Source organism: Camellia sinensis, chromosome 1, assembly GCF_055761805.1.
Source record: "Camellia sinensis isolate YWXY chromosome 1, ASM5576180v1, whole genome shotgun sequence".
NCBI classification, from domain to species: domain Eukaryota; kingdom Viridiplantae; phylum Streptophyta; class Magnoliopsida; order Ericales; family Theaceae; genus Camellia; species Camellia sinensis.
Window position 1 is genome coordinate 157,044,047 of NC_138961.1, and position 15,506 is coordinate 157,059,552.

The 15,506-nt window shown below is 36.5% G+C and overlaps 1 protein-coding gene across 1 annotated transcript; it reads right to left on the minus strand.

Annotated features, from left to right (window-relative positions):
• Positions 1-377: 377 nt before the first annotated feature.
• LOC145820466 (serine/threonine-protein phosphatase 7 long form homolog) lies at positions 378-6,429 on the minus strand. The gene is made up of 6 exons (XM_082916159.1): positions 6,328-6,429; positions 5,553-6,218; positions 5,267-5,473; positions 4,748-5,179; positions 4,454-4,656; positions 378-399 (listed from the first exon to the last, which is right to left on the minus strand). Exons 1-6 carry the CDS (start codon positions 6,427-6,429, stop codon positions 378-380), a joined length of 1,632 nt encoding a protein of 543 aa, XP_082772285.1.
• Between the last annotated feature and the right edge of the window lie 9,077 nt (positions 6,430-15,506).

Below are 15,506 nucleotides of genomic sequence, written 5' to 3' on the forward strand. Positions count from 1 at the left end.
ATTATGAACGGATAAATGAGAATCCCACATATATGCATGCTGACTGTAAGGTAAATCAGTAGATTCACTGTTGCCATGTGACTTTCTAAATTGAGAATCCCACATATATCAATACGAGATGAGTTATCACTGTAACAAAAAAGTCGAGCAAAAAATGGAGAAAACCAAAGCATGTGGACCAAGTCACATCACTTCACAATCCATCTGCATATACGAACAAAATAAGGGCATGGTGACTGTAAGGTAATTCAGTGAATTCACTGTTGCCATGTGACTTTCTAAGTTGAGAATCCCACATATATCAATAATAGATGAGTTGTCACTGTAATAAAAAAAATCGAGCAACAAATCGAGGAAACCAAAGCCTGTGCACCAATTCACATGACAAAGACCATCCATCTGCATATAAGGACAAAATAAAGGCATGCTGTTGTTAACAGATGACAAAGAATCTCACATATATCAATAACAGATGAGTTGTAATAAAAAAAATCGAGCAAAAAATCGAGAAAACCAAAGACTCTGCACCAAGTCACATGACTTCACAATCCATCTGCATATACAGACAAAATAAAGGCAGGCTGACAATAAGGTAAATCAATGAATTCACTGTTGCCATGTGACTTTCTGAGTTGAGAATCCCACATATGTAAATAAGAGATGAGTTGTGACTGTAATAAACAAATCAATAAAACCGAAGACTGTGCACCAGGTCACATGACTTCACAATCTATCTGCATATACTGACAAGTCTCTCCACGATTTGACTACTCAATGTGTGAAAAAATGAAGGTCATGAAGCTTACGACCCGCTATTTGTATTTCATTGAAAAGTATGACTATTTGAATTGTTCTTGTCATTTGGGAAGCTATTCACCGACCTACCTGTTATGTTTTATGTGTTGTTGAAGGCGGTAGTTCGATTCACCGAGTTTAGTTTTTTGTCAACCTCTCATTCATTACCGGAGTCATAATTTTTACTGGACTTTCAATAATTGTAAGGTGACTCTTTCTTCTTTCCTGATGGAGATTGAAATTCGTTGTAATTTCATCCCTATTTCAGCAGCCCCAGTTAAGGGAACCTTTTCTCCGAGTTGCCTGATCTATTTTATGTGTTTTAAGTATTCACATAATTGAACATACATTAATCCATTAATTAATCCAGAACATTCATGAACAAATTGCAATTCAATAAAGAAAGTCATGAACTCATAAATGTGTACTTATAAATGTAGGTATTTCATAAACTTCAGGTGCATAACAAAAATACTTGAAATACATCCGTACGTTACACCAACAACAACGTTGTCTTACACTCCAGGAACGAACATATGAAAGATAACGGTGTTTGATTTCTTATTCATCATCTGACATGTAGTAGTCAGAGAGATATTTTTCATTGTTGAAGACATTATTTCGCTCAACCATTGTCAAATCTCTGTTGCTTGCTTCTGCCATTTCAGTGGCTAGCTGAAGCATGAAATGTCGACATCTCCGCATCAACATCCTGTTGTTCTCCTTCTTAATTCTGCTAACTGCTTTTTCATAGTCACTCACATTTCGTCTAGCCATGGTCAATGAACGACGATGAGGTACCGGTGCCCCAAAGTTACGTAGATCATTATACAATCCTTCTTGCTCCGTTACCCTGAACGCCCATTCTGCTCGGATACCAGCATAATAATCCTTCGGACTTGAGTATTTTTCGCTCTTGTAGTTATACATAAATGGAGGTAGCAGCCACACTTTCGGATTTCTTTGCTGGCGTGAACTTCCTGCACCTCTTGAAGACATTGTTAATAAAATTAAAAATAATAATAATAATAGTAATTGTATATCTATTACTATTGTTATGCCTTCAACAAACATCATACTGGGGTATTTATAGACATGATAGTGGTGCTAGGGCACTATGGAATAAGTGATACACGTGATATTATTTGATGTTATTCATTTCATGTAATTTTGATTACCCGTGACTTTGTGTACCTGTGATGTAGTCACGGATGTGGTTGTAAGATAAAATAATAATTGTAGGCCATAGAATCACAATGCTATCCCTTCATATTCGAGCAGTGCGTTGTCAAATAAAACAAAATGCAGTGAGTTGTCACATCGGCACATGAAACTATTTTGTCATGCTTACTTTTGTAATACAATAAGTACTCACTTGGAATTGACGATTTCAGTACGTATAAGTGTTTTCGAGAAATTATAAATCAAATCGAAAAATGAAATTTTCTTTGTATTCAAGTAATATTGTTCATAAACTATCATTGTTTTTCTCACCAACATAACAAAATGGTCACCTGCTAGGTAAACACGATTGGAACGTTGGTGCCTATATTTTATCTTATTTTCAGTTAATGAACTTCACAGTCATCCGATTTTTATTGTCATTACACAATCGTCCATCATATTTTTTTACCAACATAATAGCATTTCTGCTTCTTTTCACAGTCATAATAATGTGACTTAGATGAATTCTGAAATGTGCGGAAAAAACAAAGCATGTAAGTTGCACTGCAGAAGTCACATGCATCACGTAATGTCAAGAAACAAGTCACAACGTATACAAGCATGGCAAAGTAAGAAAGTCACATGCATTACTGCATCACTGCATAAAGTGACATGCAGCATTGCATCACTGCACAAAGTCACATGCCTCCTACGTACTGTGCCCATTGCAATTATGCACAAAGTCACAGGCATCGCTGCATCTGCGGCACAATAGCCGATGCTACAGGCCGTTGATTCGTTCATGACTGCACAAAGTCGAGTCCTGACAGCCGTATCCACTGGATAAGGTCAGTGGCATGCATGTGATCGAACAGGAAATTGCATACACACAGGTACCATGTGTGTATATGGTATAAATATCGTAGCATACCACAACAAAAGTTTTACAGCTATTTCTACCGATATGATCATGACATATACGGTGGTTGATCTATATTCAGCAATGGGTCGCTATTGGGTTGCAGATGGAGATGAATTTCAATACCCATTAAATCCAAATTTGCGTTACTCACGTGCCACCGTCAATACCATGAGAGCTGAGTGGGAATTTCGCAAAACTCGAGCAAACGTTCTCGTTGAGCTATGCCGTGAAGTTAATCTTAAATTTCCTCGCCGGTTAGCCATGCGTATGCCAACTGACACTCCACAGTTGTTGCAAAGGGCATTGCATCGTATCCGCGACGAGGTTAATCGCATGACACAACGTTTGCAGAGGTCTGAACTAATGAAGACCGCAAATGAGCGTGCCGAAGATGGGTTAATGGATGATGCACACCAGTACTACGCCTGGAGCATGGATGTTATGTATGAATCTGATATTGAGATGTCAGATGATGATGATAATGAATGAAATTGTTTGGATGAACGCCCAGGGCATTTCTGTAATGCATGCAATTTGTAATGCTTATCCATGACTTATCAATAAAACGAGATATTTCAATTATTTTTAGCCTTCAACGAACATTTTTTTTATAGCTTCTTTACACATTTTGTTCAAACCAAACGCGTTTGTAATTTATGTTCTCCTAAATTACGGATAATGAGAGAGGGGTAGAGATGTGAAACAGATTTGTGTGATTCATCAATATAAATAAGAATAAAAAATTGTGAAATGATAATTGCGAATAAATAAGTATGACACTTACATCAGCTGTACAAGTTTGACACATACAAAAAAAAAAAAAAAAAAAAAATACCTATATAGTCCATATCGCAACCGCTAATGCCCTAACCTGCCCCCAGTCCCACAACCCCGACCGTGGATCTCCCTCCTCGGTCTCCTACGGTAGACTCTCTGAATATCTGGCACTCTCTCCCCTGCATGCTGCCCTCCACTGACTGCCTGCGGAGCCTGTGAGTGTGAGTGTGACCCCCCCTCTCCTGCATCTGATGCCCCTGATCCTGCCTGTGCCTGTAGATCATATACTGCTGTGAGCTGTGAAACTCCCACTCCCTCGTCTGGTGCAACTGTATCACGATCTGCAGCTCGACCACGACCTCTGCCTCTGCCCGCACCCCGACCTCGGCCGCGACGTCCCCCACGACCATAACCTCTCCCTCGCGCTCTGGGGGGGGCTCAATATGGCCCTCATCATCAATGTGTGAGATGTCAGTGAGAACTGCATCATGTGTACTCCTGGGCGCGGTCGAAGTAGTCCCCATAAAAGCAGGTGATAACTGGGTGGGTGGGGTAGCAACATCATGCATGAACGGGGGGGCGGTCGAAGTACTCCCCAGAAAAGTAGGATGTAACTGGGTGGGTGGGGTAATAACATCATGTATGAAGCGGGGCGGTGACCAATCAGGGTCAGGGTCAGCATGCTGGGTAAGATGTACGTGTGGGGAATATGGAGAAATGTATGGGGTATCATGTGGTGGGGTGCCTGAAGTCGAAGGACCTACTGTGGCTGGCGCTGAACTGGAAGGCACTAACGTGGACGGGACTGATGTGTCTGGAGCAGCTGCTGCAGTGTGTACACCGTAGTCCCCAAAATGCAGACGATCTACCCGATGGGCATGCTGGATCCCCTCGTACAATAACTCTCTGATCTCTACAAGGGCCTGCAGACCAAGCTGTCCATCACGTCTGAAAATAGCATCCTCAGCCAAGTGATATGACCTCCCAGCTCGAACCACCTGTCAAAAAAATAGATATATTAGGCTATAGTTGACTGAAAATAATCAATTATGATATTAACAATTATCGGAGATATAGTACGCTACTCACCAATGACTCGAGAGAAGGCCCAACTCCCTGATATCCGTCCTCGGACAGGTGGCTCGGATTACCGACAAGTAGGTGTGTATGTCGCCGATACCACAACATGTAAGGGTCGGGAGAGGGGAGGACCCCATCGCTCCAGTCAGCCTGTACAATAGTGTCGCGACGGGCATCCCACAACTGTATGTATCGCATATGATGCTGACTCCAGTCAGTGCTGCCTCGGCCACGTCTATCCGTCGCATGCAACCGCCACTCGGTGTCACATCGATCCGGCACGGGCTGGACCCGACCAAACTGTCGGAGGACACGATCAGGGAGATGCCACTCAACCACGTCATAACAAATGAGTGGTACTCTCGCCATCCATATATCCTCACCTAGGCGGCAGTAGTCTGGGAGCGTGTGGAGGACATCAGCATAAGGCTGCCAGATAAACTACAATAACGACAAGTCTATTAAAAATCGGTCATAAACGTATACAGTCCATATGACAATTAAAATTTAGGTATATAAATTTGATACCTCGCCGTCTATCATCCGGTCAAGCTGGTCTCTATACACGACCACTACGTGGGTCGATACGACCTCGTGGCTCATGTCAACCCTCCATCGGCTACCTCGAGGTCCGGCCGGCATCTGCATGTCTCCCTGCCCGATGGGAACCTCACCAGGAGCAACTACTTGCCGCCTAGCCGGGGCAATGCGAATCAATCTCTCCCACGCCCAAATCTGCAATAGTTTGAACGCAATTACAATACTGATATATGCCATACAATATGAATTGACATGTAATAAAATTCTTACTAACCTGTAGCAAGACAAGGGGTCCTCCGATCTGAGTCACACCCACCTGAGTGGCTCGACATAACATCCTATACAAGCATGCCAAAGCCGCGGCGCCCCAGCTGTACTGGCCGATGACGTCAATGTCTCTCAACAGTGGCAAATACATCAGCTTGAGCAGGTTCTGTGACTTATCAGGGAGAAGTACCCCCCCAATAAGCCACAGAATATATGCTCGCGCATGCTGCTGTACTAACTCATCTGCAGCATCATCTGGAAAATCGCCCTGAAAATGCTCCGACAGCCACCTCACCCTCACTCTACCTGCCTGTAAGTCTGCAGGTGTAGGTGCTACTCCCAATAGCTCAGCACATAGCGCTATCCACTGCTCCGTCGTCAATGATGGGTCAAGTCCAGTAACTGCTCGCCCATCAATCCGTAGACCGTATAGGACAGATACGTCCTGCAATGTGACGGTGGCCTCACCGGTCGGGAAATGAAATGTATGAGTCTCTGTGCGCCATCTCTCGACGAGAGCAGTAATGAGTGGGTGGTCCAGTCTGATATGGCCTATACGATATACACCATAGAATCCCGCGCGTAGTAGACACTGCAAGACTCTATGGTGCAATGGACGATCCCACAGGCCGGAATCTCCCCGTCGGCATGCCACCACGGTGCGTGACTGGTCCTGCATAACAGAATGAGTATTTTAAATTATAGCATTATCAAGGAAATGAAAAACAAAATGCAGTGTATTTTCATTGTACGCGTAAAGTCCAACAAACGTTATTGCATACCGGGTCCTCCCATATACTGTCAGCCCGATGTGGATGACTCAAAAGGGGGACCTCATCAGGTAGATGTGCCATGAAGCCTGTACAGTTGAAAAACAAATACATTTTGACAAACTGTATTGGTGAGCATGTAATTTAACTATATCAATTAAGCTGAAATTATTATGTACATGACGACTTGAAAAATAAATGTGGTCGATTATTTTAAAAGTATAAATTTGTGTGCCATTAACTAAAATCAAAAGTTTGCATATTATGTGCCCATTAAATATGATAAGCAATTCAACATAACCTATCGTTATCTATGCTTCAGACTAATATAAAAATCTTTTACAAAGTCATTTTACGATATCAGTTACATAAGCTTAATAATGACCAATAACATGTGGATAGTTTTTGTATGTCAATATTTACAAACAAAATGGAATGATCAATTTTTTTTTTCAAAACTTCATTATTGATTTTGGCATATTTGACATAACGTCATTATTGATTTTGACATATTTGACAAAATTCGTTACATTTATGGCATATTCGACAACTTCATTATTGATTTTGTAATTTTTGTTTTGCAATAAAATAAAAAATTTGTAAATTACGTACATGTAATTCACAAAATTCTGTAATAAACATTTTCAATGAAGTAGAGAATAAAAACTATGATAGTTGTAAATTTCGTCAAGCAAATAAAACAATTACAATATATAAAGAATTAAACAACAGAAATGATATATTACAAATAAAAAATGTTCTATTACATGTATGGCCCCGTTTACAAATAATGAATTACAAAAGAAAATAAAATGATCTATTACAAATAAAGAATTACAAAAAGATCTATTACAATATGTAAGTATTACATAGTCTTCATCGACCAAGTCGCGCCGGACATGTTCGCCTGTCATGACCTGTCTGCTGGCACTCACTGCAACGAGCGGTCAAACGCCTATCTGATATGTCCATCTCATTCGGAATACGAGACATAGATGCACGACCCCGTTTCACTTGTCGCAGACGCAGTACATTAGGCATTAAAGTCCACTGCGGATCTGCCCAATAATCTTGATGCGGTATTGGATTGAATTTAGTTTCCCAAACCCTAATGTATACAGGAAGCCTATATACTGGATCAACGTACTCGAATGGATTGTCACCGCATTCAGACATTACAGCGAGCATATGAGAACATGGATAGTGTCGTATCTCATATTTCCCACAACTGCACGTGGGTTGATTCATCCGCACAATTTGTGTATTGCGACCTCGTCCATGGCGAAAAGATGTTTGCACCTCAAACACGCGGCGTGGCCTATAAAAAAATTATAGTAGAAACTAATGAAGTTCATGTTTTTAGGTGTAGTTAAATTGACAACATAATAACAATAATTTAATTTATATTACAAACTAACCTGTCATATGATATCAACTTGAAAGTATTTGCCCTTGCGATGCCATCCTCAATAGTTTTTTGCATCTGTCTAGGGTATTGGAACTCATTTCGTACATCTAGTTCAGCTTGGGCTCCCATCTCGTCAAAATATTTTACAAGCCGCCGAAATGTAAATTCTACCATAGCTGAGATAGGTAAGTTCCTTGCACCTTTCAAGACGCTATTGAAGCACTCTGCATCATTGCTAGTCAATACCCCCCAGCGATGCCCACCGTCATACGAAAGGGCCCACTCCTCAGGATTCATCTTGTAAACCCAAGTGATGGCTTCTTGGTCAATAGCCTGTATTTGTTGTAAGTAACCATTACACTTTCGTCGTTGATGAGCACTTCCTGCTTTCCATAGAAGTTGTTTCAGCTCCTTATTTCTGAACGTAGTGTTAAAGTTACTACAAACATGTCGAAGGCAGTGCCGATGATATCCAACAAATTGGAGCGAGGGATTCAACCAATGCCGCCTCACAGCAGCTAAAATACTCTCAGCTCGATCGGATATCAAAGTCACTCCCTGTCGGCCCATGACAATATGTTCCTTGATATTTGAAATGAAGAACGACCAAGACTCCAAACTCTCCTTGTCGACAACAGCAAATGCAAGCGGTAGTAGTTTGCCATTGGCGGTGACAATCGTTGCTACAAGCAACACACCAGTGTATTTCCCGTATAAGAATGTACCATCTATGGTTATAACAGGCCTACAATGTCTGAATCCATCGATGACGGGTTTGAAAGACCAAAAAACAAAGTGGAAAACGGGCATAATGGTTGTATTTCCGGTATATCTATGCTTCCATTGCACGATGGTACCAGGATTAGATGTTTGTAATGCATACATGAATTTAGGCAACATCATATATGATTCATCCCAATCTCCGAATACCATTCGAATTGCCTTTGCCCTTGCATGCCACGCCTTCTTGTAATGTATAGTATAGTTCATGGATTTTTTTATGTCTTCGATGACATTCTTAATGGGCATATCAGGTTCGTTCTGCATACAACAATACCTATGAGTCAGATTATTTTGGTGTGAACACTTTAAAGACACAATTTTGGTGTGAACACTTTAAATGAACAATGTGTATATAAATGTAAACATTTATTTTGTATACTCACCGCAACTTGTCCCAAAAGATGAGAAGCAATGTAACTGGAGCTAATATTTGTGTGGTCCCTATTCGTTCGTGGGTATAAACAATGGTGAGGACCCCTATACTGCTTTATTTCAAAAAGCCCATGTCTCTTACTAAGAGATGCACGCAACCACCATCTACAGTCGTGCTTGCAAGCACACACCCAAACGTCTCGCTTGGAGGTTACGACTTTGTACTCTCGATTATTTGTTACATGGTACAATTTGACAGCATGTACGAGTTGCTTCTTATCAACGAAAACCATCCCTTTGTCCAACTCTGGATTTTCAGCATTCCAGATTCGGTTACGGGGAACGACATCGCGGTTACTAATGTCAAAATCACCACCCATGTGAATGTTTTCAAAGAAAGGGATTTCAGGTCTAGGTGGAATGGGGGCATTCTGAATATCAACGGGAGCGTCGACATCATCTTCTTCATCATCATCATCATCTGATCCGCCCAATAAATTTTCTTCATCACACATTTCATTCTCATCATTGTCTAGGGCGACATCAGGACCGTACATGTCACTATCAGCAAACTGCACAAAATTAACCGTTTCATCCATATTACCAGCAACTTCAACTGGAGTCGTATGATGGCTATAGGTGGGCACATCTTGGGTGTTATTGTGAAATTCAGTCTCGTATCCACCATGTGAACTTGATTCTCCACCATGGCCATGAAATGTCTGTTGTGTGTAGCCAGCTGCATAACATTCATTTGATTCATACATAGGAGACTGAAATGCTGTCGTGTCAACCCCATGTGTCAGCAATGTAGTGAACGGATGCGATTCCATCTGTGTTACATTCGGAAGATTCTGTACAACCTCTTTCTGAATGTACACTTCCAAACAATTTGGTGGTTCGAAATTTCCACCGATACTTAAAACGGTGTTCAACGCCTCATCGTCATTTATCGGTAATATTTTGTATTTGCTGGTTGCTTGCCACTGGCGATAAGGATATCCACATTTGAAGATCAATCGGACTGTTTCCTCGTAACTTGCGACCTTGGACATAAACATCTCCTCCAAATTGCCAAGTGTGGTGCCAAGTTGCACCATATATATCCCTTTCGGCTCAGCATCATATGACACACCTTCATCGGGATCCCGAATTATGTTTCCCCCCCAGTAAAAGATAATTGGAACAGTTGCCATATACTTGCTTCAATGAAACAATAAATATTAAAATATCAACAATATACATATATTGAATTGTACTTGTAAAATAAACATTAAAATTTGCAGAAGCCACAAATAAAAGCAACCCTCTAATTTTTTATCAATTTATATTTTCCAGGGTTGAAGGAACTGTAGAGGTGAAACATTAATTCAATTTCTATTTTGTCAACTATATATTTGTGTCTCAACTTGATTATTACTTTTTATTCAATAATCTTGTTCACTTATTTTTATTCGTATAACAGAACAGCTGAGATTTCATCTATACGTGGAGTTACATATTGTGTCTCATTTACTTCGTATGTGAAGACTCTTATCATTTCAACGTGAATGTTCTTTGTTGTCATTGCTCTATTGTCTTCATCTAAAAAACACATAACAAGAAGTATACTTGTTGTCTTAATTCTTTCGAATTAGTGGCGAAAAATAAAATAGGTTGACAGATATTTAGTAGAGGGTGACGCGATTGATTTGGACAATATAAAATACAGGGTGCAAACATTGAGAGAGATTTTTTTAACCTGGTGATGTAATTGTTCAGATTTATGGAAAATATAAGTTAATTTGATTTGCTCCAACTTGTGCCATTACGGACCTTAATGACAAAGTTATTTCCTATGTGAACTAGTAACCCTCGTCCATTTTGTAGAGGGCATAGAGGCTTTCTTATAAAATTAAAACAACAAACTGATTTTGGATCATTTTGGATTGTTCTGAAAAGTAAGAAAAAAATTAAATTTATTTACTCCTTTTTTTTCTTACACATACAAAAACAACAAAATTATTACAGAGATAATTTATAATGGCCAAAAATTAGAGATAATTAAATTGAAGTTGGTGGTTAAATGTATGGACTACATTTTGGACAGTTATCCATGTGAATCTATCGGGCCATCCGTACCAATTATTTGGTATTACAAAATACATGCTTACCCATCAACGTGCCAATTTTTTTTTTCCCTTCTTACGTACGAAATTGCTACGGACTATTAATTAAAATAATTTATTACTCTTTTCATGCATATATGTCTGCACACCTCTATGGACAGAATAATTATGATATTTGCTTCCACCAACCCCTAATTTTGTAAATCTATTTAAGTGGCCTTCGGTAATCTTAGGATTACTGGCCGGTCATACCTATAGTAGCGAGTTTGGGTCGTGATAGAGTGGTATCAGAGCACGAGTTGATTATTTGAAGTGTTTCCATGTTGGATCATTTTGGATCGTTCTGAAAAGTAAGAAAACTTGATTTTGGATCATTTTGGATCGTTCTGAAAAGTAAGAAAAAAATTAAATTTATTTACTCCTTTTTTTTCTTACACATACAAAAACAAAAAAATAATTACAGATAATTCAATTGAAGTTGGTGGTTAAATGTATGGACTACATTTTGGATAGTTATCCATGTGAATCTATCGGGCCATCCGTACCAATTATTTGGTATTACAAAACACATGCTTACCCATCAAAGTGCCAATTTTTTTTTTTTTCCCTTCTTACGTACGAAATTGCTATGGACTATTAATTAAAATAATTTATTACTCTTTTCATGCATATATTGTAACTACTCTAAAATAGCAGCCAAAGTAGATTTTCATTTTCAATGGTAGTGGACAATCACAAAGTGAAAAAGACGATAAGTCAGTTCGTTCAATACCCATTTCAAAAACTTTCTCAAATTTTCTTCAGTTTTATCATAAAATTTTAATTTGTACTAGAATACTATTATATGTATTACAAATTCAGCTCATTAAATGTTTTAATCATATTTTGGCTGCTTGACCCCAAATATGACCCCAAATATAGTGAAATAAACCAAACGAAATTAAACCAAATTTTTTTTTTTTAAATCAAATACAGTCAAATTTAAATATTTTCAGAAACCAATAAAAATATTTCTTTTCAATAAAATAGAGTCAAAATTAAATATTTTGATAAACCAATAAAAATATTTCTTTTTAATAAAATAGAGTCAAAATTAAATATTTTGAGAAACCAATAAAAATATTTCTTTTTAATAAAATATAGTCAAAATTAAATATATGAATTTCGGATTTTTTAATCGCAATTCTTAATTAAAAAAAATTACTTTTAAAACCCTAATTTCCTTTTAATTCCTCTTCACAAGAAAAAAAAAACAATTTCCAATTCAACAAATGTACGTTGGTTTATTCAATATTCAAAATATAGACATTTTCATTCACAAACATAATTTAAAAATTCTAATTCCTGATTTGAAATTTAAAAATATAAACATTCAAAATATTCAAATTTATTCAATATTCAAAATATTTTTCTTTTGGGTCCAATGCCAGTGGTGCAATACATAGTAATTAATGGGTGGACATTGGAGATTCTTCTTTCTACTAATAAACCCACTTCGCAAAAGTATGAAACAAAGAACTAGCTTGTTGGTCAAGAGTCTTTTTATAGCTATTTTAGCCCAAACATGACATGCCAAACGAAACCTAAGATTCACAAAAATTAAATTTAGAAGGCATAACACTATTTACATACATCCTAAAATTATATATATTACAGCTAAATTAGCTAATTGCCCAATAGAAATCCAGTCTATGATTTTGCATAATGATGAGTAGCTCTTTCACTTGTTCATGAATTCCCTTCATTTGACTTGATTATGATTGTGTTTGAATCATAACTTTGAACATAGATTAAAAATAAAATAAAATAAGAAAAAAAAAAAGAAAAGAAAAGAAAATAAAATAAAAGAAAATAGAAGAACAAATTAGATTTTATTTTACTCACATTTTTCTTTCTCTTAATTCAAACTCAGTTTTAAGAGATTGATTGACCTGACAAATGAGACACTTTCTTAATCAAAGTTGTATTAGATTTATCATTGCAGAATTGATTGTAAAAAGAGAAAAAAATACTCTCTTTTTTTCTTTTTTTTCGGCTGAAGGTTAGATTTGATTTCAAGTTTTTGGTACACCTATTAAAAGACTTGTGAATTAAGTTAATGTGGTCATTTAATGTTGTACCCGAGCCTTGGATTTACCAAGAGAAATAAATAAATTCACCTCATTTTCTTTTTGTCAAGATAAAGAAACATAATCTTAGGGTGTTGTCATTTACTGCATTCCAACAAAAAAATCAAGATTGAGATCTGAGTCGATTTTTTGATATGAGTCGATTTTTTGACAAAAAGGGTTTGTTTGGATATGAGTCGATTTTTTGACTATTTAATTTGGGGCTAAAAAATGTCGTTAGTGATAGGTTTTTTTGACTTTTATGAGAGAAAAAATAAAATATTTATGATTTAGATATAACATTTTGTCTTATATGAATAAAATAACTTATTTTATCTTATATGACTATTTCTTTGACTTGAAACCTTGAAATTTGTTTATGTTCATTTTATTTTTTATTTTATTTTTGGGTAGCCCTATTAATATTTTGGTTTTGTTGTAACGGTCCATGAAATTTTGGGATGATCAAATTATATTAAATCTAGCATTTAGTGAATCTTATCACGTTTTCAAGAGATGAGGATATGTAAAATATTTTGATCCTCCATGTAATTCTCTCTGCCTTAAATTAATCAGAGTATACATATGTGACAAAACTTTCCTATTTTTTTTTTTAAAATTTTAATTTAATTTGTTTTTTGGGGTAGGTCATCCATATGTGATCCTAACACATTCAAAACCCAATAAACAAAACCCCTAAATAGTCCCAAAGAAACATGGATCCTTTGTCTCTTGGGTATCACAATGCAGGTCTCGAGTCTTGACCTCTACAATTTCTCCCAAATTAATGATATTTACATGCTTTGATTTCTATTTTAACTATCTTCATTTGTATAGGAGAATGTAAAACATAAATAGAAATAAATATGATGAAACTTAGATATTTTTGTACATAGACAAAAATGTTCTCACATTTGAAATAATGAAATTAACTAATTTATAAAAAAAAACATAACAAAATAAAATGATAGTATCCTCTTGAATAAAAAAACAAAAAACATTAATATTTCATTATAAATAAAATATAAATTTATAAATCATATAAATAATATTACTTTCTTTATTTGGAAGCTCATTTAACTTGAAACAATTCTTTGAAATAGATTATTGAATTTCACTTACAATTAGATTTTAATCTATTAATTTTATAATATTAGAACCAAAAAAAATAAAATCCATTGATGCTATAATATTACAAAAAAAATAAAGCATTTCAATTTATTCCAAAAAATAAAAAACCAAATAAATAAAAATACTTTATTTAAAATTATATAATGACAGTATATGTTTCAAATTAAAAATACTTTATTTTGATAAACCAATAAAAATTTCAGAAAAATTCAAAAACTAACCATGATTCCAAAAAATTCAATTTCATTTCAAAACCCTAACATTGACAGAAAAACCCTAACCCGTATGCCAAAAAATTCCAAACCCTAATTTCATAACCACAATGATAAAAACCCTAACACATTTAATAATTCACAAGTAAAACCCTAACATTGACAAAAAAATACAACACAAAACAAACACAAAAAGTAAATACATAAAATTAGGGTTAATGTCATACCACGGAGAGAGACAGAGAGCAGAGACAGAGAGCGAGAGCGAGCTGAGATGGAGCGAGAGCAGAGAGAGAGAGAGCGAGCGAGAGCAGAGAGAGGGAGAGCGAGCGAGAGCAGAGAGCAGAGAGAGCCAAAAACCTAAGTCTGAGTATGCAAATGAGGGGGGGTGAGGGGGGGGGTTTGTTCGTATATATGAGGAGTTTGAAAACGCTGATATAAAAAGCGATTTCATTTAAATGAAATCGCTATTACAAATAGCGTTTTTTGGCAAAAAAAATTTGAACTGAAATCGCTATTAGAGATAGCGTTTTTTCCGGGGAAAATTTTTTCTTAAAATCGCTATTACGAATAGCGTTTTTATTTTAAAAAAAGCGCTGTTAGGAAAAGCGTTTTTAACAAACCCTAGAAGCGCTATTTGTAATAGCGACTTATTAATCAAAGTCGCTATTTGTAATAGCGATTTTACTGTTCACCTACTTTTACGCTCCTAACAGTGAAAGCGCGAATAGTAATAGCGTTTTAACTTAGTTTTGGAATTCCGTCAGAAGTTGGCCTAGTTTTGGAAATACGATACAAAAATGGCTTATATTGGGAAATGGCCCCGATGGATAGTACACAGTTGGAGTTACTCTTAGCTTACAAATTAATAAATAACTTAAAACTGAAATAAATTGTGTTATTTAGCATATGTATAGTTTTTTTTAAAAAAATTTGTAATAATTAAAATAAACTATGTTGTTTAATAACTTTATTAGCTGTTTAATGTTTTGGTAGAAATAGTACCTCCCAAAAAACTAACTAAAATAAGTCAGTTTTTTATATTACTTTTTTGACTTATTTCAAGAAA